The sequence below is a fragment of the Lethenteron reissneri genome, chromosome 34 (assembly GCF_015708825.2).
Source record: "Lethenteron reissneri isolate LAM-NWPU_2019-01 chromosome 34, ASM1570882v1, whole genome shotgun sequence".
Classification (NCBI taxonomy): domain Eukaryota; kingdom Metazoa; phylum Chordata; class Hyperoartia; order Petromyzontiformes; family Petromyzontidae; genus Lethenteron; species Lethenteron reissneri.
This window is the reverse complement of record NC_083812.1, coordinates 12,103,134-12,130,349: the sequence shown is the minus strand read 5'-3', so window position 1 is coordinate 12,130,349 and position 27,216 is coordinate 12,103,134. Positions and strand designations below refer to the sequence as shown.

Genomic DNA, 27,216 nt, shown 5'->3' with positions numbered 1-27,216 from the left:
GTTCATAGAAATTTTCATGGTGAGTAAAATGTGCCAGTGGGATCTTGATTTGTTTCATATTTGTTGACGTTGGTAAGAAACATTCAGCCGTGAAATGTTTTACAAGAATGACTCAAAGCTGTTTAACAATCACCATTCCCGCCAGATCAGGTGATCTGGGCCTACGAGAAAACGAGATGTTCACTACCTTGCCAGGTATACAGGAGGTCGTGGGTTCGACCACGACCCTGACGCCTGTATATTTGGAGTTTGCGTGTTCTCCCCGTGGTCGTGTGGATTTTCCTCTAGGTCCTCCAGTTTTTCCCTCCACATTTAGATTCAACATGCGTTTAGACTGTTTGGCAGCGATACATTTCCACCTGATAAGCAACGTTGTTGAGCTGCCATTTGTGGCCAGGTCGCTTCTAAACAAAGGGCTATATAGCTCAGTGGGTCTTACCGAAAGAACCAAGAAGATGAATCCCTGCAGTCACGAAAGCTTTAAATCGAAATTTAACATTAAAATAGTTTTTAGTTGAACAAAGTTAAGTTTTAGAGCCCCTCTGCTGCGCTCTGGTGGCGTTGCACTGCAGCACACGGCACAGCTCTGTCACTGTGTGGAGGGCGCAGGTCAACCCCTGCAGAAGGCGCAGCACAAGGGCATCTCTGGCCAATCTTTATCAACACAAAAAAGATCAGTCATTGACTGAGCCAAGCGAAGAAGAGACGGCGCCACGCTAGGCAGAGTCGCACCAGCCTTCACAAACTGAAGATCTCATGCCTCTCTGTGGTTGAAATGAAAAACTGATTTTACTGCTTGGCTTTATTCTTGTTTTATTATATTTGGTTTATTTAATTTATTTGTTTTCCTGCAAAGAGCTGCCATGACGTTACGTGGAGTTTTCATGGTCCTCATGGGGTGTCTTCTGGTGTCAAAGGTATTTCTGCGACATCTCTTCACTATTTCATAAATAACTGAATGACCGTTAGATGCTGAGGTGGTTGTGGATTCCCAGGACTCTGGTAAGCTCCAGGATGCATGCTATTTGAGGGTGTCGAGGAGTTGCTATAATTATCTTGAGAGTTCTGAGGCTAAATATTTATTCAAATGGTTGGCTTTAAATTACAACTGAAACTTTATGACAGCTTGTTTTAGCGAATTAAATAAATGCAATCGTCTTTTCTTTATTTGTAATGGTAATGGGCATATATATGTCCTTGATTAAAAACGAAATTCCATGTGTATTCATTAAATACAATTGCATTGCCCATGTCCTATTCAAGACATTGCAATTGGAAGTGGGTTTTTTTGCATTAATTTTGAATTTTTCAATTTTATTTTTATTTTTTATTTTATATCTACGTGACTTTACCGAAAGAACCAAGAATATGCAATTGGAAGGTTCACTGATACATTCTGTTCTAAATTTGTAAATACCTTTGGTGATAACGGTATCGTGTGAAGAGCAGAGATACCTCGCACAGACATAACCATTTACGGGGATACTTTTGAAAAGTCTCAGATAACTGATTACTCAAGGATTCAGAGGAATTGCTAGGCAATCCCATATTTATGATTTTAAATGTTATCGGATTGCTCTCATGAGTATTTACTTCACCCTAAGCTACGTTGAGCCATAACCTTGTATATGTAATAGGCCTAGACTATGGCTGTAGTCTTCCCTTTGCTACCGACAGGAGCCACCGACTCAGACTTTCTGCATTGGGCCCATCGCTATGTTCATGAGTCATGTCACTTTTCATGAACAAAATGAATTTTCCACAAGCACTCGATTCAGCTCTCACTCACCTGGTTTCTTCAAAACTTCGATCCTGGTCTGCCTTCAATAATCACCACAGATATAAAATTATTGATATTTTGGAGAGCTGTTCTCATTTCACGGAGTTCATTTGCCCGTTGGTTGCTTATAGTAAACGTGGTGAGCGAATCTAGGACGGTCAATATATTCACCATTTATTCTTATGCCTTTATCTTTCCAAACAAAAGTTTCGAAAATGTCTTCTCCGGTCGCTGTGAATAGCCGGATCTCATCGCCTAGATGTGATTTTTTTTTCCTTTGTCCATATTTAGTGCAGCTGTTTTATCTTTCTAATTGGGTTTCATCATCTCTACAGTATGTATAATTGGTTTTCATCATATCTATTATATACTGAAGGGGATTGGTTTGTAAGAGCCTCGATGACTGCATCAATTTCCATTTAATTCAATGCCGTTTCATCTGCCTTTCATAATATAGGTTTCCACTGGTAATCGATCATCATTTGTCTGTTTGAGAATTCATTTAACAAAAAAATAGAGAGCAGTTTATGTGCGTCATACGAGGCGAATGGCCCTGTTATTCTTCTAAGCGACGTTTCCTCCCGTTGTGACCAAATAAATGAATGCGCTCCCATTTCACAATCCAGGCGTTTAGTTTCTGCGTAGCGATTTGGTAAATACGTCCCACGTTTCGATTCAACAACTGGCCCAACCACTCCAGCTGCTGTGGAGTTCTTCCTGTGTTCGCGCTGCGAGGCTCTGCATGTAGTACAACTTCACGTGTTTATACGTTGAACTTCTTTCGCAGTCAACCGTGCGAATCTGATGTGCGTGGGAAGGACAGCAAACTAAACACAAAATCAGTTCTAAAGAAATGACTTTTCAACATAGATTTAAAAGTTCATGGCTCCAGTTGCTTCCTAATATCAGAACACATTCCTCCTCGGCTGACACATTTTTATTTTCTGTAAAGTTCTGCGCGTAATTCCTTCCCTAATTGTACGATTATGTTAAAATCACGTGTAATACGTCCATCTTGCTCTCTGAAGGCGACTACAGTATTTGTGATTTACCAATCATCAACTTCATTGTCGATCATTTCACGCACCTGCTGCACGCTATGACATCTCGAGGCATGCTTCTGTTGTGGTCTCTGCTTTCTCACCTTATTCCTTTCGGAACGGTTTTACGGATCTCTCTCCATTCTACGTTTTGTTAGTTCTCTTTGCCCCTTTTTGCCACATCTCCATTTTTCTTCACCGTGCGTGTTGTGGTCTCGGATAACTTTCGGTCACGAGTTCTCTGCGTCTGCATTGCTCGTGCAACGAGAGCCACCATCGTCGAAGAGAGGACGAAGCTAATTACGGGCATGGACCGGACGGGTTCCATCAAAGAGATATCACGGGAGATGCGGGAATTCAGACTGATTTTAATCAACAGATTACTATCTGGAGTACAATGGTGAACTGGATGTCACCACTTCGATAATGAGACCGCATCATATTACTGGACAGTGCACTGGAAGCGACAGCAAAAATAAAACAGAGGGAATATTTACGACCTCAACATCATAGTAAAACAAAACAGATTATATTTGACTTAAAATGAAATCAAAGTACCATGCGTATGTTATGATTGTGCTGAAGCATAATAGTTGTGTGCAAACTCACGTCCGTGGCGTTGACATGCAGATGCATGACTGTGAAATGTGTTAATTTTCAATGACCATTCGATTATAATTGTCATATTCAATGCGAGTCTTACCCAGAAAGGTTGATACGGTAGTTGATGATTCCTGTTCATAGTTGGTGGGAGACCGTCAGGGCGAGGCATGTTGAACTTCTTTCGCACCGTACGTAGCCAACCGTGCTGACCTTAGGAGGTCGCTGCCTGTCCACTGTTGCAGCAGCTGTGGCATCTAGCAGTGGAGGGGGTGGGCAGCCGCGGCATCCGTATAGCTTTGGTCGTCTTCACGTTGAGAAACTCAAACACACGAATGTGTCCCCTCGTTTGCCCACCAGGCATGGTCCTCGGGCGACGACTCCAGCATCGACATCCGTGGCCCACGCCTCGTGGTGCCCTCTCAAGCCCGGGACTCCTGCAGCACCCAGCAGACCACAGACTTGTGTGTGGAGGGGACCTGGGTACGTGGCCTCGGGCCCATGACAAGGAGATGGTGGGCACGGTGCCACCCGCACAAAGAAGCCACCGCCGATGCCAGGCCACGGTGGCTCTCCCACGTGTTTCAACGGTGGCAGCAGCAGCAGCGAGCAGGCCCATGGCTTTTACACCCCATAACACAAGGCCTCGGGCACATGAGATTCAAAGTAACACTTTTATGATTGCCCCTTGAGGTCTATCTTGGCCAAGGCGGCTCAGAATTAGAATTTATACTGGAGGAATCCGATTAGCGAAACAGCTCTTTTTCACAGATGTCCAGTTGGGGCGGGTCAGAACGTTACCACAAAACACTGTAGAAAAACACTATAGGAGTGCATAGTATAAGAAAGATAAGCAAATCACAAAAAATATGCAACTAAAACTTAACTTTGTTTTTTCTTAGCAGGTAAGGCCCACTGAGCGATTAGCTTATTTTTCAGAAGTGACCTGGCCACAAATGATAGCTGAACGAAGTGGCTTATCATGTTGACATTTATAGCAGCCAAATACTCGAAAGAATCTTCCCAAGGAGGGGGCGGTTCTGAAATGTCAAACTATAAAAAAGGCCTTACGTTAATGAAAATTAAATTCTCGGTATTTCCTCTGGTGAATATCAACACAATGCCGTTTTTTGTCGGGGGGGGGGGGCTCTCAAAGGTGAGATCCGCCACTGCCACCTCGAAAGCGAAATGTCCCTGTCTTGCTTGAAGGACGGTGAGACCATTGCATGCCCCGCTTGGCATTCTTGAGGAAGACCTCCGTGTCCCCGTGTTGTGCACCCAGGCCCGGATTGTCCATAGGGCAGCAGTCCGTAATAGGGCAATATACCCGGGGGGCCAGTCCATTCGGAGGGTTGGTGGGCCGGTCTGTGTGAGGAAATTGGCAATGTGATCAGAGTCAAAAAAAAATTGCCTCTATTATCTATGCTTCATTGCTTATTTTTGTTCTCAGTTGGCAATGAGTCCCAAATGCAGCAGCCCCAAAGATTCTTCCTCACTGGCCCATTTGTGACTTAAAGCTCTCGTGACTGCAGGAATTCATATTCGTTGGGTCTTTCGGTAAAGCCACGTGGATAGAAAAAATAATCAAAATAATAACAATATCACACCTGAAGACGAATGCTTGTGTTGCGATCGAAACGTCGTGATATTGTTATTATTGTTATTATTATTATTTTTTCTATCTACGTGGCTTTACCTGAAGTCCCAAAGAATATGGGCCATTTATGTTTTTTTTTTAACCAGCCCAAATGGATCAATACGATCGCGCGGCAAAATCCCCATACTTCGTCGTCACATCGCAAATCTAGCTACTCCATAGCCCGAATTCGAGCCAGTGCGTTTACAAATTCTTGGGGTGATTTTTTGTCTTAGTCCGTCACTGGTCGTGCCTCCTCCTCCCATAGGGGCGCAAGTGCCCGGGTGGGTGCCGTATGCTGAGCATGCTGAGCCGCACAGAGAAGGACAGCACGCGCCGTGTGGACGAGCTCACGAAAAGGCTGGCGCGCATGATCCAGCTGCACACGGAGATCCACACGTACTACCGCTCCGTCAGCGACGTCTCCAACCAAGTGGTGACCGACAGAGAGGGTAACGGAGTCGTGCGTGGCACAGATGCCTCTTTGGTGGCGAAGGTGGCACGGACGCACGCAGATGTCGACCGCTGTCTGCGGCGTAATAAAACAAAATGTATCGAGGCATTACATTTTTCGATTTAAAGATTTCGTGATTGCAGGGATTCATCTTCTTGGTTCTTTCGGTAAAGTCACGTCGAATGGAAATAATAAAATAATAACCGAAAGAACCAAGAAGAGGCATTCAATTTTTAAAAAACACAGTTGCTGATCACAGGTCCCCGAAGTGTCAAGCGGCCAGCGACAAACAGCACTCAAAAAGTTGTAATGAATGAGTGTAACACACACCTCCGATTAGCACGGTTGGCGACGTACCATGCGACATCAGTTCAACATACACATATATACAAGAACAAGGTAGTATGAGCTTGGGAAACACACGATGCAATTGAAGAAGCAGAGAAAGAAGTGTTGTCACCTGCAGTGTTCTGAGTGTATGAGCGTGTTGGTTGGTGAATGAGTGTGTGAGTGATTGGGTGTGTGAGTGAAAAGGGAGACAAAGGCGGCCGGGCGTGATGTTGGCCACCCACCCCCTCGTGTGCCATGCCGGTCTTCATAGGTACTCACTAACAGCGCTTGCCCCAACAGTCTAAGGCTATACGGGGGATCTGTTTGAGTGATTGGGTGAGTGAGTGGGTGAGTGAACGAGTGCGTGTGAGTGGCTGGGTGTGTTGTTGTGACTTGCAGTGTTGTTTGGTGTTGGTGAACACAGTCAGCGTCTGATAGACCGAGTCCTTAACACGGGTGGAAGAATCAGCGAGTGATGTTCACGGGAACAGTCACCATGGTCGTGCCGATAGAAGAGCAATCATGCTTTGGCCTCAGTGATCACAGGGGTTGCGTTAATTCTGCTTTATTCGCCTGTGCTGTGAGTGTTCATTCACGACTGGCACGACTGCTGATATCCCCCTCTACCGTGTTGTTACCTGTGTGTGTGCACACAGACACAGAGGCGCGCTTCTTAGCTTTGCTTACCGACCTGGAGAGGAAAATCATCTACCTGCAGAGACGCGTCAACGGCCAATTCACGCTGCTGTCTCAGCTCCGAAATGGAATTGCTCAGCAAACATCTACGATCCTGCAATTGGAGGTGAGGATTGTGTCATTTAGTCAGCACCGAAGTAATAATACCATAGGGGTTCACAATGTAACCAATCGTTAGCATTGCAAGCAGTTAGCAGGCGATCTTCTTTCACGTGTGTTGACCATCGTATGTCATAGAGTTTCACTTTAGTTAGAATTGACCATATTTCATCGAGGAGGTATTAAAATATTCACCTGGTAAAGCCCACCGAGCTATTAGCTATTTTTCAGAGGTGACGTGGCCACACATGATGATAACTCATAGAAGTGGCTTATATCGTAACACGTGGCCATTTATAGTCGTATCCAAATAATCTAAATGCAAGTTTCTAAATGTGGAGGGCAAATGCAGAGGGACTTGGAGGAAAATCCACGCGACCACGGGGAAAGATCACGCAGGCTCCGCATATACAGGCGTCAGGGTTGGAATCGAACCCACGATATCCTGCGTACCAGGCTAGGGGAGATTACATCTCGCCATCATGGCAGCCCAACCAAATCACCTGGATGGTGCCCAACCCTGTCAGAACTCAGAAGCTAAAAAATTAACCCGTAAAAACAAAGTTTTTCACTATAAATCCTTTATATGCGTGGCGGCTAGAGTCCTCTCGTCCTCTGGCTTGAGATGGCTGCCACCTATGGGTCAGATAATTGCCTGCCACCATTAAGCAATTGATAATTAAATATAATTTATTTTTTCCTAAAAAGTGTCAAATTTTGTAATTTTTTTCACGAAAATAAATTGTCACGCACAACGAGTCTGTGTGCAAAATGTCAGCTCGATTGGATCAGAGGAAGTGGGTTAAAAAACGACCGAAAGATTTGCATGGTCGTAAGCGCGCAAGCAAGCAAGTGAACTTAATATAAAGGATTTAAAAAGTGGCATGCGCGCCGCATCATCCACGTCGCGACCTTCACGCTCCGCGCGTTTCCCTCCACAGTTGGACATCGACATCGCGCTGCGCACCTGCAAGGGCGCGTGCGCGCGCCAAACGAGGTACCGCGTGGACAAGGAGATGAACCTCCAGCTGGAAAAGGCCAACAGCTACCTGAGCGGCATCAACCTCGCGCTGTTCGAGGAGATAGTGCACGAGAGCTTCTCTGTGGAGCGCGAGCATGCGCGCAGCCTGCATCCCTACAGCGGTGGCCCCGCCAGCGATGCGGCCCGCACGGAGCCACGCGATGACGACGGCACGGCCAGCCAGGCCAAAGGCTTCCGATCAGACGCAACGGACCCGGGCGTGTCGCACGCCAACAGTTCCAACGCGTTTGAAAATGTTGATGAGAAGTCCAAAGTGGAAAAAGACGTGAATGTAGCATCCACTTCTTCAGTGTCATCATCATCATCATCGTCGTCGTCGTCGTCATCCTCGTCAACGTCGTCAACAACATCGTCAACGCAGAAAACAGAAGAGCTCTCTTTTAAAAAGGTTTCTGTGAGTACAGCTGCAGTGGCTGGAAAAGAGACAGATGACTTCCAGGTGAGGCTGCCTCTGTGAAGTCAGTCATGTACATGACCCATGACTGCTTTGGTTTTTTCAACGATTAATGAACGGTGGGAAGTGACTGTTTTCACTAATAAAGGACAGTCGTTAAAATTAACAAAATTTCTATTTACACGTGGAAATGTTTTATATTTCCGTTGTGACTGGCCATGAACGATCAAGTTTGAATAGTCTCCATTGCTAAGGCTGGATTTTAGGACATGAATACACGCCATCATATTGAGTGGTCATAGCTGCTTGAGTGGTTATTATTGGTAATACTGTATCCACAAACATTTATACTTCATGCTGATGACACAAGATTTGCCGCTCAGGTTTATCCAAGACATGAATTACACTGAGCATCTGTTCAAGACTGCTGTACCAGGGTTTATAAAGTGTAATGCCTTCGTTTCCTGACCGTTCTTAAGACGTATAAACTGTGCCCATGTTAATCACCGGCAGTGAAGCGTTAAGTGTGTGTTTGCCTCACTGTGTCATGTCGCTCTGGCAGTGGGACGCCGTCCAAACAGCCGCACAAACAGAGGAGGGCTTTGTGAGGGACACGGGCGCGGATGGCGCGTGGAATCAACCCAACCTGCAATGGAATTCGGATTTTGGCACCGCAAGTGACGACGAACCAGACTTCCAAGCGCGGAGCCACAGGACCAACTTGTCCGAATATATAGGTGCAAGGCCTCAAATCTCTACCCATGACTTTTATCACAAGCGTAGACTCCTTTCAGTCACTACGGATGTTCCAGCTCGTGTAGTGGTGCTACAGGAAGAATGCGCAGTGGGTGTGGCCAAGCAATTGCAGAACTGCGATTTTACCTTTCACAAACAATACTCCGAATGTCATTGGGTCACTGCAACTTTGCCAGCTCTTGGGAATTATGCAGCCACGATAGGTTCCACATGCACCACAGTGGCAGAAAAAAATTATATCCTAGAATTATTACCTTGAGTATTATTACACATATACCCGTCACTATATTCAGGAGGGTCCTGCCAAGTATTTGAGTACGGGGTGGTGATTGCAATGTAGATTCAAATTGAGTAATTTACAGATAATTTTTCAAATTTGGCAAGCTTGAACCGTCTCACTGGCCTACAGCAGCCGTCTTTTGCGAATTACGTCATAGACTCTTAACATCCACTACAAAGCAGACGGCGCATCGTATTTGTATGGTTTATAATATCGTTTATTTGTAAGGCGCCTTCCACTGATGTTTCAAGATGCCTTGTAAGAATAAGGAAATGCCAAGAGAGACAGAGAAGCTAATTAGAATAAACTGACTTAGAAGATGTGTTTTAAGAGGAGAGATAAAAGTATCCACATTATCGGTTAAACGAATTTCCAGCCGTAGGGAATTCCACAACCGTGGCACGCAGACACAGCAAATGCCCGCTCACCCCAGGAACGCAGCCGAGATCGAGGTACGCACGGAAGGGCTGAGTCTGCAGAACTTAACGACCTTGAGGGGGTGTACGGATGGATTAGCTCGTGAATATATGGTAGTGGCAGCCCATGCAAGGCTTAAAAAAAAACTCGTAGAAGGTTCTTAAACTTTACTCGTTTCAAGACCAGAAGCGAGTGTAATGATAAGTGAACCGGAGAAATGTGGTCACGTAATGGGGTTCGGGTGAGCACCCTCAATAAAAAAAACGCGGTATTAACCAGGGCGGCCACTCCACAACGGACGAACGCCCACGAGCCGTGGCGATTCATTGAATTAGTGGAGAGGAATCTTGACTTAAAAGCTTTCATGACTGCAGGGATTAATATTGTTTGGGTCTTTCGGTAAAGTCACGTAGATAGGTTCAAAGAAAATAACAAAAAATAACAAATAAACTACGACGTTTCGATCGCAACGCAAGCGGGCGGGGCAATTGGTGTTAATTAACATCAATAGCTTCGTTTATGACCCTTGGGCTAGCCGCTACACCCATTTCAAACATTTAAAACAGCCTGCTTCAGCAGCTTTCCTCTCTTGTTTCCTCCTGATAACGACCGCTTGCGTTGCGATCGAAACGTCGTAGTTTTTTATTTATTATTTTTTGTTATTTTCTTTGAACCTATCTACGTGACTTTACCGAAAGACCCAAAGAATAGTGGAGAGGAGTGGTCACATGCCGATCATGAACGCAGTTTTTTTTGGGGGGGGGCACGGGGGGCACGGCGGGGGGGGGGGGCAATTACCCCCCCCCCCCAAAAAAAACTGGGTACTTTTATTAATTTATTTTCAGTAGTTTACAATTAAGATGAAAAATAAATCAATTATATGCACCCGCGATTCCGAATGTGAGGGACAAAGCGAACCCGTGACCCCCCAATATAGAAGTCAAACTCCGACAATGATGCTTATTTGCCTTGCTGTCGTGATGACGATCTGGCGCACACGCAAGGCACTCGTTTGAAAGATTGTAACGATGACGACGACGACAACAACAATCAAACACCATTGGAACCTCCTTTGCCAGTAGCAAAATATGATGGCGTCATCTGGTCCAACACCATGTGAGACTAGGCTCTAAGAAAAGCTGTCTCGAGTGTGGACCAATCAATTTCAAGGATATTGCATACATTATCAAAGTTGTGTTTTTTGTTTGCATTCCGACCGCAGGTATTGTGGTAAATGCAAACTTGACTCCTTGTAAAAAAAGGTGTCAGTTTTGTTGCCAGATAAACGGATAAAAAAACACCATTGGAACCTCATTTTCCAGTAAAAAATACAATTGGTTTTTTTACCCTTCTATCTGCAACAAAACTGACACCTTTTTTACAAGGAGTCATGTTTGCATAGACCACAATACCTGCAGTCATAATGCAAAAAAAAAACAATTAACAATCAAACAAACAACGCTGACACATTCTCTAATCGGCGGAGCCGGTGACCCGCTGTTCATGCCCTCTTGTTCCCCCTCTGCAAGACTGCCTGGACGTGCTGCAGAGGCGTGCGGGTGGCAAGGCGAGCGGTCTGTACGAGGTGCGTCCGCGCGGGGCCAAGCGCCCCATGACCGTCTACTGCGAGCAGGACAAAGACGGCGGCGGATGGACCCTCGTGCAGCAGCGAGAGGTAAACCAGTGACGGGTTATCCCAGGAGCACTTTCAAGGCCCCCCACAGTTCCAAGGCCCCCCCGCCCAATTTCAAGGACCCACCCCCCCCCTACATTTTCAAGGCCCCCCCGCACTTTCAAGCCCCCCCCCAATTTTAAGGGCCCCGCGCTTTCAAGCTATTAATTCCGATTCAGTGATTCTGCACTTGCTCTATTACTATAGTACCATACTGCCTTCAACTTTTATGAACGACTACGTGTTTAAGGTTAGCGATTTGTGGTATTATCTGGCTGTATAAAGCAAATTTAAAAATACAATTACTTTACTATGGAAGTAAAAAATGTGAGTTTTAACATTTGTGTGGTTTTTATTTTATTTAGGGCCCCTTCATAACACATATGCTACAGGCCCCGCACTAGCTTAATCCGGCACTGGAGGTAACGCGCCCTGGTCACGACGCCTCGCTCGTCCACCGCACAATCCCCGTCGTTCCTCCCCTGTCCACGACCCCGAGGAAAAGGACCTTTCTCGAAGCCTTTGAATTGGTCTAAAGGATCCTTAACAGTTCCCCGCGACGAGCCCGAGCGGCGAGTCCGCCCGATGTGTCTCGAACGCGGCACGATGGCACCCTGTCCCCGATGCTGTATCCCAGTGTTTCTTCATTTGCTCGGCCCGCGGGGCCACTGACGGCCCCCTTGGTGCCCTGTCTAGTCCGGCAGCTTACACCAAAAGAAAGGGGACAGACTAGGATAAAAGCACTAACCTTTGCGAGTTACTTGTTTAGGTCCTAACTGGTGAACTTTTTTGCGAGGATCCAGCAGATTTGAGCGCTTGGATGCTATCATGTGACATTTTCAATGTTTTGATTTGCGCGGTTAGAAAAAAAAACTCTAACGTAATAGATTTTGATTTGAAGCTTTCGTGACTGCAGGAATTCATACCTTTTGGTTCTTTCGGTAAAGTTACGTAGATAGAAAAAAGAACTAATAAATCACGACCTTTCGATAGCAACACAAGCCATTGTCTTCAGGTGAAACAATACAGCAGGCGAACTGCTGAGGAGGAGATGTAGCGAGAGAGCTACTGCAACCAAAGGTTATAGACATGTGTTGTGGGTACAACCCAAGGGCAAGTAGGCGGGACTAGGGATGGAATTTGCAAGTAAATGGATTAGCCGAGGTCACCCACCCCCCGCCCTCTCTGTAGCAATCAAAATCTATTTCTTGGTTCTTTCGGTAAAGCCACGTAGAAGGAAAATAATAAAATAATAAAAATAAAACATAATAAAATAATTCTCACGACGTTTCGGCCACAACGCAAGCAGCCGTCCTCAGGTGAAGAACGGCTGCTGGCGTTGTGGCCGAAACGTCGTGAGAATTATCTTATTTTATTTTTTATTATTTTCCTTCTACGTGACTTTACCGAAAGAACCAAGAAGACGAATTCCTGCAGTCACGATAGCTTTAAATCGAAACAAAATCTTTTTCATAATGCTTACGCAGCTCAAAACATCGGAAGTAGAAGATTCCATCTTCAACTGAGTTTTTATACAGAAGTGATCAGCTCCATAAATGGTCTTGCCTAGATCTTCTTCTCCTCGGTTTGGCCTTCACAGGATCCCTGACTATTTTTCGTTTGTGAGCGGTGGCGATTTCTGAGTCCAGCTAAGCAAGTAAGGTGGTATTTTGCTTCAAATCCGACAAGGTCCCCACCTGCAATCCTTGCCAATAATACAGTGTCCTGTAGGTCATTTGCCATGCGTTTTACATTCTCATCTGCATATATTGTCCTAAACTCATGAAGATGGCCATCCTCCTTTGTGCAGAAAATACAGATGTTCTTTGCCAGAGTGGTGATCTCTGCGTCACTTCTCCTCGACAGCAGCAGCGGACGTCTCCACATCATCTAGTTCTTTCTTTCTCTCTGTTCTTTCCAGTTTGCTCTTGCTAAATTTTCCACAGCAAAGATTTGTGCCACCGAGCGTGGTGTTCAATACAATCATCAGCGGTAACGTTCTCTTCAAAGCTGAGTGTCACTGGTAGTTGTTTTAATGCTCTAAATGCAGACACTTTTCAGAAAATATCTGTATGATTCAGATTTATCTCCACATTCTGGAGCATTTAATGGACACTTCAGCCTTTCAATAGTAGCCTGCCGACCTATCACGCATGTTGTCCAATCCATTCTGTATCTTCAGTCAATATCTGAACAAGTACAAAGTACAATGTTAGGTATTTCAGTCATTTTATAGATACAAAATCATGTTTGCAATTGTTTTGCTTACATTTGTGGCCATGACCATCGTGTGGTAATATTTGCAATGCTCTGTTGTTGTTTCCTTTCATCAGTTTCATGTTAATGTTTTTGACCAAAACACGTGTTTTTGAGAATTTCCCAGTGCGGAATGAAAAAAAAATTCCATCTTGGCTCGTAAAAAACTGTTACAATGACTTTTTTTCGTGGATCCTAGCAACAATGTTAAATATGTCCGATGAAGATCATCTAAAAAAAATATTCTTTTATCCACATTTCATCAAAATCTGGCCCAAAGCTCCCTGACTATTAGTAGGCCCCCCGACAATACACGAACGTGAAAACACCTCAATCATCATCGTGCTGTCAAACTCCCAATGGTTTCAAATGTGTGGCGGCCCTCACACTGATGATGTCTTTTCGGCTAAAGCGCCCCCACCCATCACCCCCTCTGAATATTAGTGAAGAACCCTGCTGCATACCCTACCCGCCTTTGTTTTTCTCTCGGAGGACGGCTCCTTGAACTTCAACCGCTCGTTCTCGGCCTACCGAGAGGGCTTCGGAACAGTCGACGGCTCGGGCCACGGGGAGCTGTGGCTCGGTCTGGAGGCCATGTACCTGCTCGCCCACGAGGACTCCACCATGCGGGTGGAGCTTCAGGGCTGGGACGGCGCGGGCGCCCACGCCGAGTACACGGTCACCCTCCGGGACGACAGCGAGGGCTACGCGCTCCAGGTGCGAAAGATCAGGCCGTGTGCCACCTCATGTCCCTGTGTCCCCCTACCACCCGAGTTCACTCTCCTCCTTAGCGGTGGTGTAGCAGTTATTATGCTGCCCCCCCCCCCACCCACCATCTACTAGGAGCCAGGTCTAATTTAGAGACTGCATTGAGTGTTGTTGAAACGAAAGAGGCCAGTACACAGTGGGATACCAACATTGGTGTGTGATTCCATCCGAAATTCTGCCACGGGTGCCACGTCACGAGGCGAGAGGATCCGCTCGGATCGCTCGCAGAGCGGAATATCACGGATCTCGCGCTGTGATCCCTTCCTTCATTGACCGCTTGTCCACCCGCACAGCAAGGGGGCAGCAAACCCCCCCCCGTACCACCCCCGTCCCCCCCCCACTGAACTGGCCACGGCCACCCCGCGCTCGCTGTCGCGCAGGTCTCGGACTACCGCGGCACGGCGGGGAACGCGCTCGTCTCCGGGGTGGCCGATGACCCCGAGCTGACCTCCCACGGGGGGATGACGTTCAGCACCTTCGACCGCGACACCGACAAGTGGAGCGACGGCTCGTGCGCCGAGTGGTACGGCGGCGGCTGGTGGTACAACGCATGCCAAGCCGCCAACCTCAACGGCGTGTACTACCAGGGGGGGCCGTACGACCCCCGCGAGAAGCCCCCCTACGAGGTGGAGAACGGTGTGGTGTGGGCCACGTACCGCGGATCCGACTACTCGCTCAAGCGCACCTCCGTGCACTTCCGACGCGTCCAGATACCCATCGTCGTGTGACGGCGCTGGCACACGCGAGAGGTTTTTTCATTAAAGAGGCCACGAGGCTGGGTAAGCGAGTTGTAAGTTGTAGTCGGTCGTTGTAATCAAGGCCGGTAAAGCGAGTTGTAAGTTGGAATCGATAGCAAGAACCGTTTCATTGTTTTTACAAACTAGCATTACTCATGGGTTACAGCAAAAGTGATTATGGATGGGAGAAAGGACTGCATACCTGTCAACCCCTTATCCGTGCCTACCTTATTACAGACCAATTCAGACATTATTGGTCACCCCGTGCCCTTATAAATCTCAACATTCATCCTACAAAGTCCCATCACAAGGGAGAAACACAAACGAATAAATTTTTTTGCCCGTATTGAAACGGCTGTACGCCGTATGGACCTGAAAACGCAATTTCCCTGTACAAGAATACAGGTAAACCTGTATGGGTTAACAGGTAAGCCGTATGGGTTGACAGGTAAACCCGTATGGGTTGACAGGTATGGGATTGTCACGCAGTAGATGTAATGATGTCGTTTGTGTTGACTTGTTTTTTCGCAATATGAATTGCCAGAACAGATACGTTGAAAGATTTTCGGTAATGATGTAGATGGAAATTGTATACTGTAAACATTCCTCACTAATTGCCCAATTGAATAATAAACTTACCATTGAAACACGTGCCTCTCTCTCTGTGCTTTTCCGAAGCCATTGCAAACGCTGCGTTTTCATTCATTACGCATTTATAATCGACTGTACTGTTCATTAAAGTGCTGCATTGGAGGAGCTGTATGAAAGCGCACTACGAACCTGGCAACACGAGTTCCGATTCCCAGTTACAGCCCCGTCGCTACGCCACAACTGTGGGCCACGTAGTTGGGTTACCCCAAAACGCTGTGCTCAAAACATTCGACTTCGGATAAAAAAAAAATACATTGATGACCACGCATGTAGTGTGATGCCGATGCATTCTGCATGGTTGCAGAGGTGCGGAGTGTGTGTTCGTGTGTTCATCATTGAGCGTTCACCCTACCACGCTCGTGAGAACGCATTGCACTGAACGCCACCCTCTGTGTGGATGGCACAAGGTTCGTCCGCTGCTCGTCTCATCGTTCCCCACGAACATCCTTGGGAGTGCTGTGCTCGCCCGGCCAGTAATGGTCTTGCAACAACAAAATCCTGCACATTGCCTGCGTGAAATCCCTTTCCACGTAAAAAAGCCACCGACCCCCAAGACAGGCATTCGTTATTGAAGAATTAACATTCACAACCACTACCGACCAAAAGATAAAGGTTACAGATTTTGTCATTATATTTTCATCTGTTTGGTAATAGAGCACCTACGTCAAATATTCCAAACGAACACGACATTTTATGTATCAATGCACTGTTTAATCAACCTAATATTGTACATGAGTGTAAATTACACAGTAACGAGCTTCACAGACAGCAAGGTTATAAGACTACACATTGTACATTTTATTAACTGGCAAAATATAGGTGGGAATTTAGTGTTACAAAAAGGTTTATACCATTAGTGTGTTAATGCCAAGCGACATCATTTCCTTAAAACTCCTAAAATCCCTTCAAACCAATCAATATGATCAGTTGTGATGACAAAATGATTATCATACAAAATCTCATTTACAACTCGATCGCGCATCACATGGGAGTCAGCTGCTTAAAACACTTTCGCTACAAATGTGCATGATTAGAAAATGCGAAAATATGTTATCTGTGCAACGATTGAAACACTTCTAGCACTGATACAGTTAAGACACATAAACATGACCTGCGGATTAAATATTCTTTTGACTGTGCTATTTTCATTTCGCAAAACGTTGTTTTTTGATTGCAGAACCTCCCCAACTCTTGACTTTGTGCCACTGCGACGCAGGGGACGTGCAAATGGGCCGCGAGTCCCTGCCACAGCGGGGCCATCTCACCGGCGTGCTGCTAGTCGTGTCCGCGGCACGGAGACAGTCATTCCAGCAGTGCGTCACAAACCGTCCCGACAAACGCCAATCCGACTGCTCGCTCGCTCGCTCACCCACCATCTCCCAGCCACGATGGGAATCGGGGGGCTCCTTGCGGCCCACGGGGTGAATTGGTGCAGGGTAGTGACAGGGGGGAGGGGGGAGGGTAACCTCGCCCGCCATCGGCCGAGCGAGCAGCCACAGGAGGCCTGCCCGTGGCTCTCGCGGGGGGGCCTCTCTGAGCGATGCTGGACAGGGAATATTAGTTTAAAAACTTTACGACCGTTACCAAAAGCGCCTTGTAACAGTGAGGAAATCTTCATCGGTGATTACTGCCAAGGATCCTAAAAAGCCAAAATATCGCTCTCCAGAGCGCGGGTGTTTTGGGTAGATTAAAAAGAGGGCAGAGGCTGGCGCTATTGGGTTTCTGGCTTGAAGGGAGCCTGAACGGGCACCGGCGTACGATGAATTCGTGAGTCTGCCACGTGGGATTTTCATTCGCGCTCATCAGTCCACATACACGCATCAGAGGCCCACTGGCAGCGACAGGAGCAAGCTACAGAATTATAGCACCACTCACATCACTCTACAGTCTAATATCACCTATTGATGTCACGGAGCTACACGAGTACCATCACCGACAGAAATCGCACTCTGGTGGGAGCCATAGCGGTGCTCTGTTATGGGCGAGTTTGTTCGCTGCTTTTCAGTTGCCAGTTCATGTATGTATATTCCAAACACACGATGACGACGTCAACACAACGGCCACCCTACAACGCACGTTACACTTACACACCAAGGAGCGTTTTGTCACTCGCAGCCAATAAGCTTTACATATGAACGGCGGTGATGTGGACACGGTGGCCCCCTCGCGTGCTCGGGGTGTGCCTGGCCATCGAGACGCCTCCAACGACACGATGGGCGACCGCTGCGGCCACGCGCACGGCTTACGGGGACACCACAACACAGCGCACGGCATGGCTGTGAGCAACTCTGCACTGTGCACTGTGCATGCAAATAGTTTAGTCCCAGCTCTTCATAAATGTACTTGAGTGAGCCTCTCGCGTATGGTAAATAACAAGACTATATGTTGAAATGGTTGCTTCATTGTACTGACTACATCGGTAGTGTTGTCCTCTTTCCCCCCTCTTTCTAATCGTGCTCACGGGCCAAAACACGAGTGTGAGCAATGGCCGAGCCTTCAGGCAGGTTTTTTTGATTCCCATTTTTGAGCACTGCTTCATGTCGGTCGACGGAAGTTGAAATGCTTTATGCTTGGTGGAGGTCAGTCGAGAAGTTGGTAGGGCAATGAAGGATCGAAGTTCAATAATGTGGAGCAAGCGTCTCCCCTTCAGAAGCCACTAGGCTTCACAGGAACGCGGGTCCGCGAAGCAGTGGTGCCTCGCTCAGGGGGACAGTCACGGAGGGAGGAGGCACGGGGGTGGGGGTTGTGTACGTGTGTCCCGGAGAGGGCCCACTCTTCTCCACCCACGCTTGCATCTCTCCTGGCTTCAAACGGCTGAAACCTGCTCCTCGTCTGCAACACAAAATGGTTCCTCGTCAGTCAGGCAGCCAAACACGACAATAACAGCAACAAATAAACAGTGAGGTAGTGCCCTGGGCTCTGGTCGTCTGCACTGCTACCATCCTCCTGTTGTGGCGTAGCGACGGGGCTGTAACTGGGAATCGAAACTCGTGTTGCCAGGTTCGTAGTGCGCTTTCATACAGCTCATCCAATGCAGCACTTTAATGAACTCTCCTGCGTGTTAATCTCTCTATGAAGCATCTTGGATTGTACCTGCACTACTCTCGACTCATCTCCCTCTCTGCTCTGCAGATTCCTACATACGCCTCATTTCCTTCTAAGGAAATTAAAACAATCACAAATCCCTCCTGTTCGAATGATCAACATACGTCCAAGTGCCTTGAGCTGAGATCACATTCAGACAATTCATATATACAAATCGTACTGCGCTATATAAAAAAAAATATCAATGTTAAACGTCCAGAGTCTGAGAGTTGCCTCTTCTGCAATGCTGGAGTCTTAGGTTTGATCCTTGGCATGTGATCTGGCCAACTCTAGGCAGTAAAAAGTGAACACCTGTTGCCCACCAGTGAAGGGTGAAGGGTCACCGCTGCAGTGATCAAACTCAGACCTTCAAAAACTGATGCAGTATAACACTTGGCAAACGTTCTGCAAAATATAGCTAAAGGACTTCACAAGTACTCCAAATATCTTCTCTGTCAATGGTGATATTTAACCGCATTGGGTTTCACATCATTTACTCGGCATGTAATGATTCATTCCCGGCATTTCAATGAGTTGACACGATTTTTGGTCACGTGATTCAAAAGCGATTCTTGCATCGTTCAAATGGACTAGCAATGTCCGTCTCGCTATTTATTGCCATGTGACGAATCTCACTCTCCGAGCCGAAATATGCGAGTGGGAAGTGCTGCTCTCTACAGTGTGTGGTCCAGAGGTCAACTTGAAGATGGGACCGCAGAGGTAGTTCTGTGAAATCCTCTTCCGCGGGCTGTTCTCTAGCAAGGAGGCTCGCACTGGTCTGCGAGTGATCCCAAGGGACACTACGTCTCGTGACGCCGATCGCAAATGTTGGGGGTGGGGGGGGGTAATCCAAATAGAGAAGAAATGCTTTGCAACAAGACACCCACAGCATTGGGTCCAGAGCTGACTGCCTCTTACCGTCGGGTTCATTGTCCTGGCAGTAGCGCGCAGGGTAGAGGAGCGGGGAGGGGTAAGGGGTGGTGTGGGAGAGCGCCGGGGCAGCGCGGCGCGGCCCGGCGGTGGGGGGCAGCACCGGCACGCCGCGCTGGCGCCCCCCGGTGGGCGTAGCGGCCCCCTGCCGGTGGGCTGGGGGGATGGTGGGGGGCAAGCCGGGGGGGTGACTCTCCCGGGCCTGCCTCTGGGGCAGCGTGGGAGCGGCACCGGGCTGGGGGCGGTGGTACAAGTGGTGGTGATGGGTAGGGGATCCGAAGTCCGGCGCGACGCCGGCCGCTGTGGAGGAGGAGGAGGAGGCGGGAGATGGACCGTGCTGAGACGGGGGGAGGGCGGGCGGCGGCTGACCTGCCGGCGGCGGGAGCGGCTGGTACGACAGCGGTCGCGCCGTCACCGACGTGTGCTGCCCGTGCACGGGGGAGGCGCGCTGGGGGCTGGACAGCGCCGAGGCGCGGCCGGACGTGAGCAGGGGGTGCTCGGGGGGCAGGGTGCTGCGCGGGCGCTGCCCCAGCGGGGAGTCGGCGCTACAGTTGACGAGGCGTGAGCGCTGCACGGCCACGCTGTAGTCCGGGGGCCGGCGCTCGCCCTGCGAGGCCACGTAGCCCGGGGGCGCCGGCGGCGGCACCCTCTTGCGCGCGTCTCCCACACCTGGACGCGCCGAAGCACGCGGCACAACCGGTGAGCACCACGCGGACCGCAGGCTGCGCGCGCCAACGACGGCCGGTCCCGCGCCACAAGGCAAACGCGCGCAAGGCGGGTCATCGGATGCGCAGAATGTGAGCGCTGTTCTACATTTACACGTTGGTTGATACCGGACGGAGCCAATTATAATCTTGTACAGAGCCTTTTTCACCCACATATTAGATTGCTTGGCTCAAATTTACAGCAAAACGGTTTTATTAGTCCATTAGCCTGTGGACCTTCAGCACAGGGAGAGACATTCCCGTCTCGTAACATGTTATCCGGAATCCTCCTCCGTGACGGAGCATTATAAAAACAATACTGATTAATGATTGATATTTTGGTTAAGATTGCGTGAATAAAATGCCAATGTGTGTCATATACCCTCCGCCACCTGACAAAACCAAATAAATAAAGTTGTCAGGTGATCAAATGCACCGATTTTTATTTTAGAAAATGCTGTCCTTTTACTAACGCGATCTGACCCAATTATCAAATAAGAACATTAGCACTGGACGCGAAAGCCTACGTGTTGAATAAAAACGACAACGGCGAAGTCGAGCAGCCGACGTGAGCGCACACTGACCGGCGCCGCGGGGTTGCGGGGCTCCCTCGGGCGCAGGGGGGGCGGGCGAGGCGTCGCGAGCGCCGCTCGAGTCCACCGACTTGCTGCGCACGACCGGCGAGGAGCGACACGCCCCGTTCCCGTCCCTGGGTCCTCGCCTCTCCAGGCTCCCACCTCCCCTCTCTCCCCCGTTAACGTCCAGGGCCCGGTCCGCGACCTCCGCCGCTTGGACGTCTTCGGACGGCACCCGCCTGTGGTGCATCGGCATGAGCACGTCGTGGCTGTGCTGCTTGAGCTGCCGGATCTTCAGCACCTGCTCCGCCGCCTTCCCGCTGTAGACCAGCGGCCGCGCGGAGCTCTGCGTGGCCTCCGGGTGCTTTTTGGCTCTCCTCGTATGTTCCGGGGATGCCGACGCGTCCCGCTCGCCGCACGCGGCCGGCGCGGCGGCCCTCCCCTCCGCCGGCGCCGGGGCGCTCGCGGGCGGCTTGGCGGCGAGGGAGCTGCCCGGGGCTCGGCCGGCGTGCGGGGCCGGCGGCTTGGAGGCCGCCACGTCGGCGTGGAGGTGCGTGACGCGCGAGCCGGGGGGGGACTCGGAGTTCTCGGGGAGGGAGCCCGCGTGGTCATCCCACGACTTCTTGCGCTGAACGACCTGAATGTTGTCGTTGGAGCCGCTGGAGCACGACGTCCAGCTGCTGCGTCCGCTGTCCAGCATCGGCGCCACCGACACGCGGTCCGCACACTCCCTGCACGGACACCGGTCGTCGTCGGCCACTTTAGTCAACGTTTCAGCTCGGCGCTCGCAAGTTTTGCCAGGGGCGCGTTTATTCAGTGCGTTAATTTATTATTATATTAATTTATTTCTTGCTTTCACATGGATTAGTGCATCAGCCAGCCTACTACACCATATACAGTATGCACAGCATCCTACATGTGCTGTTTCTGGGCGAGAACTGACAAAGGATGTCAACCTCACTGAGAATGGTAATGCAACCACCACCACTTGATTCAAGAAATCAGCAAGCATTGGCAACACACGTAGTGGATCATGCTGATCAAATCAGTGGTGTTGGGATGCGGTGCAACACGGTTATAAATAAAGATATGGAGCATTTAAAAATGGCGGGAGGCCCGTATGGACACATATTGTTTAACGCTCGGGTTGACAGATACGGGAGATGCAATGGGAGCCACTACGTATCTTGTATGCATTTCAAAATTTTAGCAGCAGCAGCATCACCAGCGGGGGAGAGTGTGAGATACATACCGTGACGCGGGGTGTCGCAGGCACACGCCCTGCTGGCACTGTGAGCAGAGCGTGTAGCTGTGCAGGCTGCTGCGGTCCGACATCAGGTTCGCCCCCGGGTCTCCGGTCATCTCCGTCTGGGTGGAGTTCACGCAGCCTGAAAGACAGCGCGCGCAGGGGGTCAAACACGTGCAGGTGGCGCAAGCACGAATGTTCACACGCACGTACACGTGGGACATGCACAGCAAACACGCACGCTTGGCTGTCAAAGAGAACCGTCGCAACCCGCCGCGTCATACACGGCATGCACGGTGACATCACCGAAGAGTCGTCCCGGTGATTTCAACTCCGTCTCAACGTTGCAACATTTAAAATTATAATATTAAGCCATAAAACACGGACAAGAGAGACATTACAGCAGCCGCCACGAGAACATTTGAGCACCTGTGTGTAGGAAACATGAGATTAAAGAAATGTTATTTCTCTCCCAGGAGGATCAATGAAGATGCGAGCAAACACCAGATGTTGAGACAGACCGCAGTGCAGATGGCAACAGTGTTCAGAATCTGAGATGCAAACACCGCAAACAAACGAGGAAGAACGGCACCCGGGAAAACGAGCAGAGTCTGGAAAGAGCCGCTGAAACTCAAGGACAGATGCATTAACGTCAGCGGCAAGCGGTTAGGTTCATTGTCTCGCAGTTATTAGTGAGGCTCGAAGTCCAGGCAGCAGAGATGTTGGCGGCAGCGAGAGCGTGGACAAGGGCACGGAACCATGCACCAAGCAGCCCCCACAGCCCAAGGCAGGGACACCAAACAAGTAGCCCGCACCAGCTGGCCACATTGGGGAAAATCGTGGATCGACATTATCCATAACGTGCAATCATTTGCCTGAAATCACCAAAGACGAGAAAAGCCAACTAATAAAAAAATAAATGAAAAATATCTGAGATTCCGTTGAACATGATGTGGTTTAAAGTACAATGGTTAATGTTTTGGACTGTCCGTTCGCGTTTCTCTGGTTAAAATAGGATCTCAGCAGGGATGCTACCTGGCACGTGTACCACTTGGACACAATGCCCCCCAATATTCTATGACACTGTTAACAAGACCAAGTCATTGAGTGTCACCGTCGTCTTTGGTAATTTAGGAAAATTAACCTACATTTACAAATCGCCACATTGTTTATTTCCCGAGTCGTTGTCAGGTTACACATGCGCAGCGCCCGTGCCGAAGTTGGCTATCAGGTACCACACTCCTCGAGACTGCGCTCCGAGATGACCGTGTGCGACGCACGAGTGGTGATTAAAGGCCGCAGCAGGCTTGAGGAAAGGGGCGTCGAGTGCCCATGATGTTCAAAGAAAGGCTGCCCACGCAGGACGGGCCTAGAGACGCCCGTGGTGCAAGAAGCAGCCCCGAGCCGACAGGCAGCGGTGCTGTGCGCTCGCGGTACAGACCGAAGCTGTTAGCGCGGGCGGCGTTGTTGTTGCGGTTGCTGTTCTCACTGGCCATGGAGGAGCTGGGGCCCATGTCAGAGTGGTGCGAGCCCTGCCTCTTGAGCCGAATGGCCACTGCACCGATGGGGGGGAAGACACGGGCAGCGTTCAAACGGCGGCGCGCAGCACGCGGAGCCAAGCGCGGCGAACGTGGCGGACGCTGCGAGTGCTGCGGTGCGCGGCGCACGCAGTGCCGCACGCAGTCCTCGACAGTAACATACGCGGCTCTCGGGGCAGGCACGTGCAGCCCCAAGTCACGAGCCCCTTCCCACACTGGCTCCCAAACGGCAGGCACATTGTCCCACGCGGAATCAATTATATTGGCAGTGGCCAACTGAATGGGAATTCGAACATGGCTAAAAACCCTTTTAAAGTCACTATTAGACCCAGCGGCATAACGACCGAGCAATGCCAAGCCTGTATACAGCGTCAACACACTCAAGTATAATCACGTTTCATTATTAAAGTCAAATTATTGTTTATTACTTTATTCTGTACATAGGGGACCTTTAAAATTATAGCAATAACGTCATGGCACAGTTTTTTGTATTAAGATTCGTATTCATGTAAAATTGTGTCCGGTAGATTCACGAGTATCTTTGGACTTTTCAAGATGTTACGATTAAATCACAGTGACATTATCACGGTGTCACTCCGAGAGTAACGCAAGGATTCCCGTGACATCATTCGCAAGAGTAGGCCGGCGTCACGGCCCAAATTTGGCAAATTTGAAAATGAGCTGCAAATAAGTTAATAAAATACAGTACGATGCACTTTTAAATCTGGATTTAAAACTCAATTCTTAATAACTGATTGTTGTGTTTGGTTTGTTGTCCTTCCCCCGCACCTTCGATTAGCATGATTGGCTACGTATAGTGCGCAAAATAAGTTCAACATACATACATACAGTACATAGCAAACATCACCCCCTACTGCAAAAACTTATGAAAAAAGTCACGAGACCCAGTGAGGCTTTCCCGGGTAAACAACCGTAAAAATAATAATATTATAATTTAGTATTTATTGTTGATCTTCTTGGTTCTTTCGGTAAAGTCACGTAGAATGGAAATAATAAAATAATAAAAATAAAACATAATAAAATAATTCTCACGACGTTTCAGCCACAACGCAAGCATCCGTCCTCAGGTGAAGAACAGGGCTGTCAGAAAGACAGCGTCTGAATGAACACCACCAGGCTTGGAAGCGTATATTTAAGCTGGGTTGGAGGGGGAAGAGTGCCTTGACAAAGGAATTTGCAACCCAGCTTAAATATACGCTGCCAAGCCTGGTGGTGTTCATTCAGACGCTGTCTTTCTGACAGACCTGTTCTTCATCTGAGGACGACTGCTTGCATTGTGGCCGAAACGTCGTGAGAATTGTATTTTATAATGTTTTATTTTTATTATTTTATTATTTCCATTCTACGTGACTTTACCGAAAGAACCAAGAAGATGAATCCCTGCAGTCACGAAAGCTTTGAATCGAAAAATATGTATTGTTGCCTTTGGTTGCTACTGGGAGTTAGAATTGTATTTAGTGTGCCCATATGGGAAGGAGGAGCGTCAAAATACTTGGTTTTGGCTGGCCCCATGTAGACACTAGCGAGCGTGCTGCGATTACCAATTAGCACCTCCGTATGAAATCATAGAAAACAAAGCGGCAACGTTCACAAAGGGAATAACGTCAAACTCTACGGCCCACTCTTGCAAAGGGCCCACAACCTCCACGTCATTCTTAACGCTCGATCTCGGGTAACGCAACACCACAAGACATCAGGCGCAACATTCACGCGAGCAGCGCCATTGGGTGAAATGAGTGAGCAGGCAGTCGGGCACTCGTGGCGGCTCGGGGCATTCGCAAGCACGGCCTGCACACCGAAGGCTCCCGGACACTGCAGCCGGGGACGCCACGACATCGACGCCCATCGCGTGAAACCGCGCACTCACTCTCATTCCCATCAGGCAGGACCTACAACACAAGGTTCGCCGACGTCGGATCAGAAACGCGCTCGAGAGTTTGGTGTTAAAAAAACGAGAGCAGTGCATTAGAAATGAGGCGTCGTACAGAAAAGGGGTCACACGTTGGAAAGCAACGCCGCGTGGACATGCCGCGTAAATCGCTGGCAGAAAGCAGTGTAGGCACGGGTGCTCGAGGAGCCTGAGAGAAAACTGGAAAGGGATGGAGACGGAGGGTGGCGCGAGGCATTCAAAGTCCCCTTCGAGAGGAAAGACGCAGCTTGGACAGCGACGTAGAGAGGCGGCAGTCCCGCGCCTTGGGGACCCACAGTGCCGAGGCAGCGGCGGAGGGGGATGCTGACCTCTGCGGGGCGAGTTGTGCGGCGACGCCGAGGGGTCGGACTGCGAGGAGGTGATGGACAGGGAATCCTCCGACTTGTGCTTGTGCTTGTCCTGGTTCGCCTCCTCCGACAGTGAAAGGATCTTCTGCAGTGACTGATGCGAAGTGATCCCTGCACAGAACGAGAAGGTCGAGAATGTGCTACGTCCGTATCGCTGCACACGCGCGAGAGCTCGTAACAATAATAACAACAACAACAATCTTTGCACATCCTGGGCACTCGTTTAAACGCCTCGGGGCAACTCAAAGCGCCTTACATCGCAACGCATCTAAAACATTCCAAGGGCACCCCCAATGGCAGCTGTCCCCGTGCGGCACAAGGTGTTAAGAGGTGCCAACCTGTTAATCGGCGGTGGACCTGAGCGTATGATCATGATGAGTGCGTGACTGTGCAGGAACCGTGCGTGTGCGCGCACGTGCCAGTGCGTGTGCGCGTGTTTACCGAAGGGCGGCAGCGAGCTGACGGGCACGGCGCGGCCCGACGGGTGCAGCGTGACGGCCGGCACGGCCTGCTGCTTGGCAGGGGCGGAGCGCGAGCTGCCCGGGGACGACTCGGTCTTCGCTACCTTTTTGTCGGCCGCTCTCGGCACTGCACGGACATGCACAGCAAACACGCACGCTTGGCTGTCAAAGGGCACCGGCGCAACCCGTCGCGTCATACACAGCGCGCACGGTGACATCACCGAAGACTCGCCCCGGTGATTTCAACTCAGTCTCAACGTTGCAACATTTAAAATTATAATATTAAGCCACCGTTATTCTACTGCTGTAGTAACGCACTTGCTGCTGCAGGTGTTCTGTCGTAGCAACCGTATATGACAGCCCTCCCTTTGCTTCTGGGGATCTTTCAAGAGCGGGCGAATTCCGGACGATTTGCGCATCGGGGTACGTGCGCAGTTTACGTTCCGGGAAGCTCTCAGCTGACGCTAAATTGTACGGAAATGCGAGCGAACGCGACGTAGCGTGCTGCCGTACGTGCGTGCAGCGCGCGACTCACGGGTGCTGCTTGCGGGCTCGCATTGCAGCGACATGATCTGCAGCTGGTCCTCGTCGCGCTCCACCACGAGGCACGCCAGGTACTGGCGCACGCGCCGCGCCATCTGCGCCTCCTCGTACAGCTTCTTGGCGTTGAGGAAGGAGCTGCGTCGCTGACGCTTCTTGTGGCCGCTGGCCTGCGCGGCCTCCAGTGCCGAGCCGGTGCTGCCCTGGCTCAGCGACCTGCAGGATGGCGCAC

General features: G+C 49.5%; 2 protein-coding genes across 9 annotated transcripts in view; one reads left to right on the top strand and one right to left on the bottom strand.

The window, feature by feature from the left end:
• The first annotated feature begins 654 nt into the window (after nt 1-654).
• Nucleotides 655-15,604, top strand: LOC133350679 (fibrinogen alpha-2 chain). Its single transcript, XM_061565300.1, has 9 exons — nt 655-917; nt 3,781-3,903; nt 5,325-5,508; nt 6,497-6,642; nt 7,577-8,116; nt 8,634-8,808; nt 11,054-11,199; nt 13,945-14,169; nt 14,601-15,604. The coding sequence occupies exons 1-9, from the start codon at nt 864-866 to the stop codon at nt 14,946-14,948; spliced, it is 1,941 nt and encodes a 646-aa protein (XP_061421284.1). The 5' UTR covers nt 655-863; the 3' UTR covers nt 14,949-15,604.
• Nucleotides 15,605-16,297: 693 nt separating this feature from the next.
• LOC133350673 (rap guanine nucleotide exchange factor 2-like) overlaps nt 16,298-27,216 on the bottom strand; it is a 236,096-nt gene continuing 225,177 nt past the window's right edge. For 6 of the 8 annotated variants that reach the window (XM_061565281.1, XM_061565285.1, XM_061565282.1 and 3 more), the window contains 8 exons: nt 26,980-27,200; nt 26,425-26,571; nt 25,945-26,094; nt 23,589-23,702; nt 22,154-22,289; nt 20,911-21,632; nt 19,611-20,291; nt 16,298-18,440 (listed from right to left, as the gene is read on the bottom strand). In XM_061565281.1, coding sequence (XP_061421265.1) covers nt 18,415-18,440; nt 19,611-20,291; nt 20,911-21,632; nt 22,154-22,289; nt 23,589-23,702; nt 25,945-26,094; nt 26,425-26,571; nt 26,980-27,200 — 2,197 coding nt within the window. In that variant the 3' untranslated portion in view covers nt 16,298-18,414. The remainder of the gene's footprint in view (nt 18,441-19,610; nt 20,292-20,910; nt 21,633-22,153; nt 22,290-23,588; nt 23,703-25,944; nt 26,095-26,424; nt 26,572-26,979; nt 27,201-27,216) is intronic. The other 2 variants (XM_061565288.1, XM_061565286.1) reach the window with 2 other exon arrangements.

Excerpts from the sequence above, each read along its gene's own strand:
- LOC133350679 (XM_061565300.1), top strand. The coding sequence starts at position 864 with ATGACGTTACGTGGAGTTTTCATGGTCCTCATGGGGTGTCTTCTGGTG. Across the intron at positions 3,904-5,324 it reads TGTGTGTGGAGGGGACCTGG|GGGCGCAAGTGCCCGGGTGG; the intron begins GTACGTGGCCTC and ends CTCCTCCCATAG. Across the intron at positions 6,643-7,576 it reads CTACGATCCTGCAATTGGAG|TTGGACATCGACATCGCGCT; the intron begins GTGAGGATTGTG and ends TTCCCTCCACAG.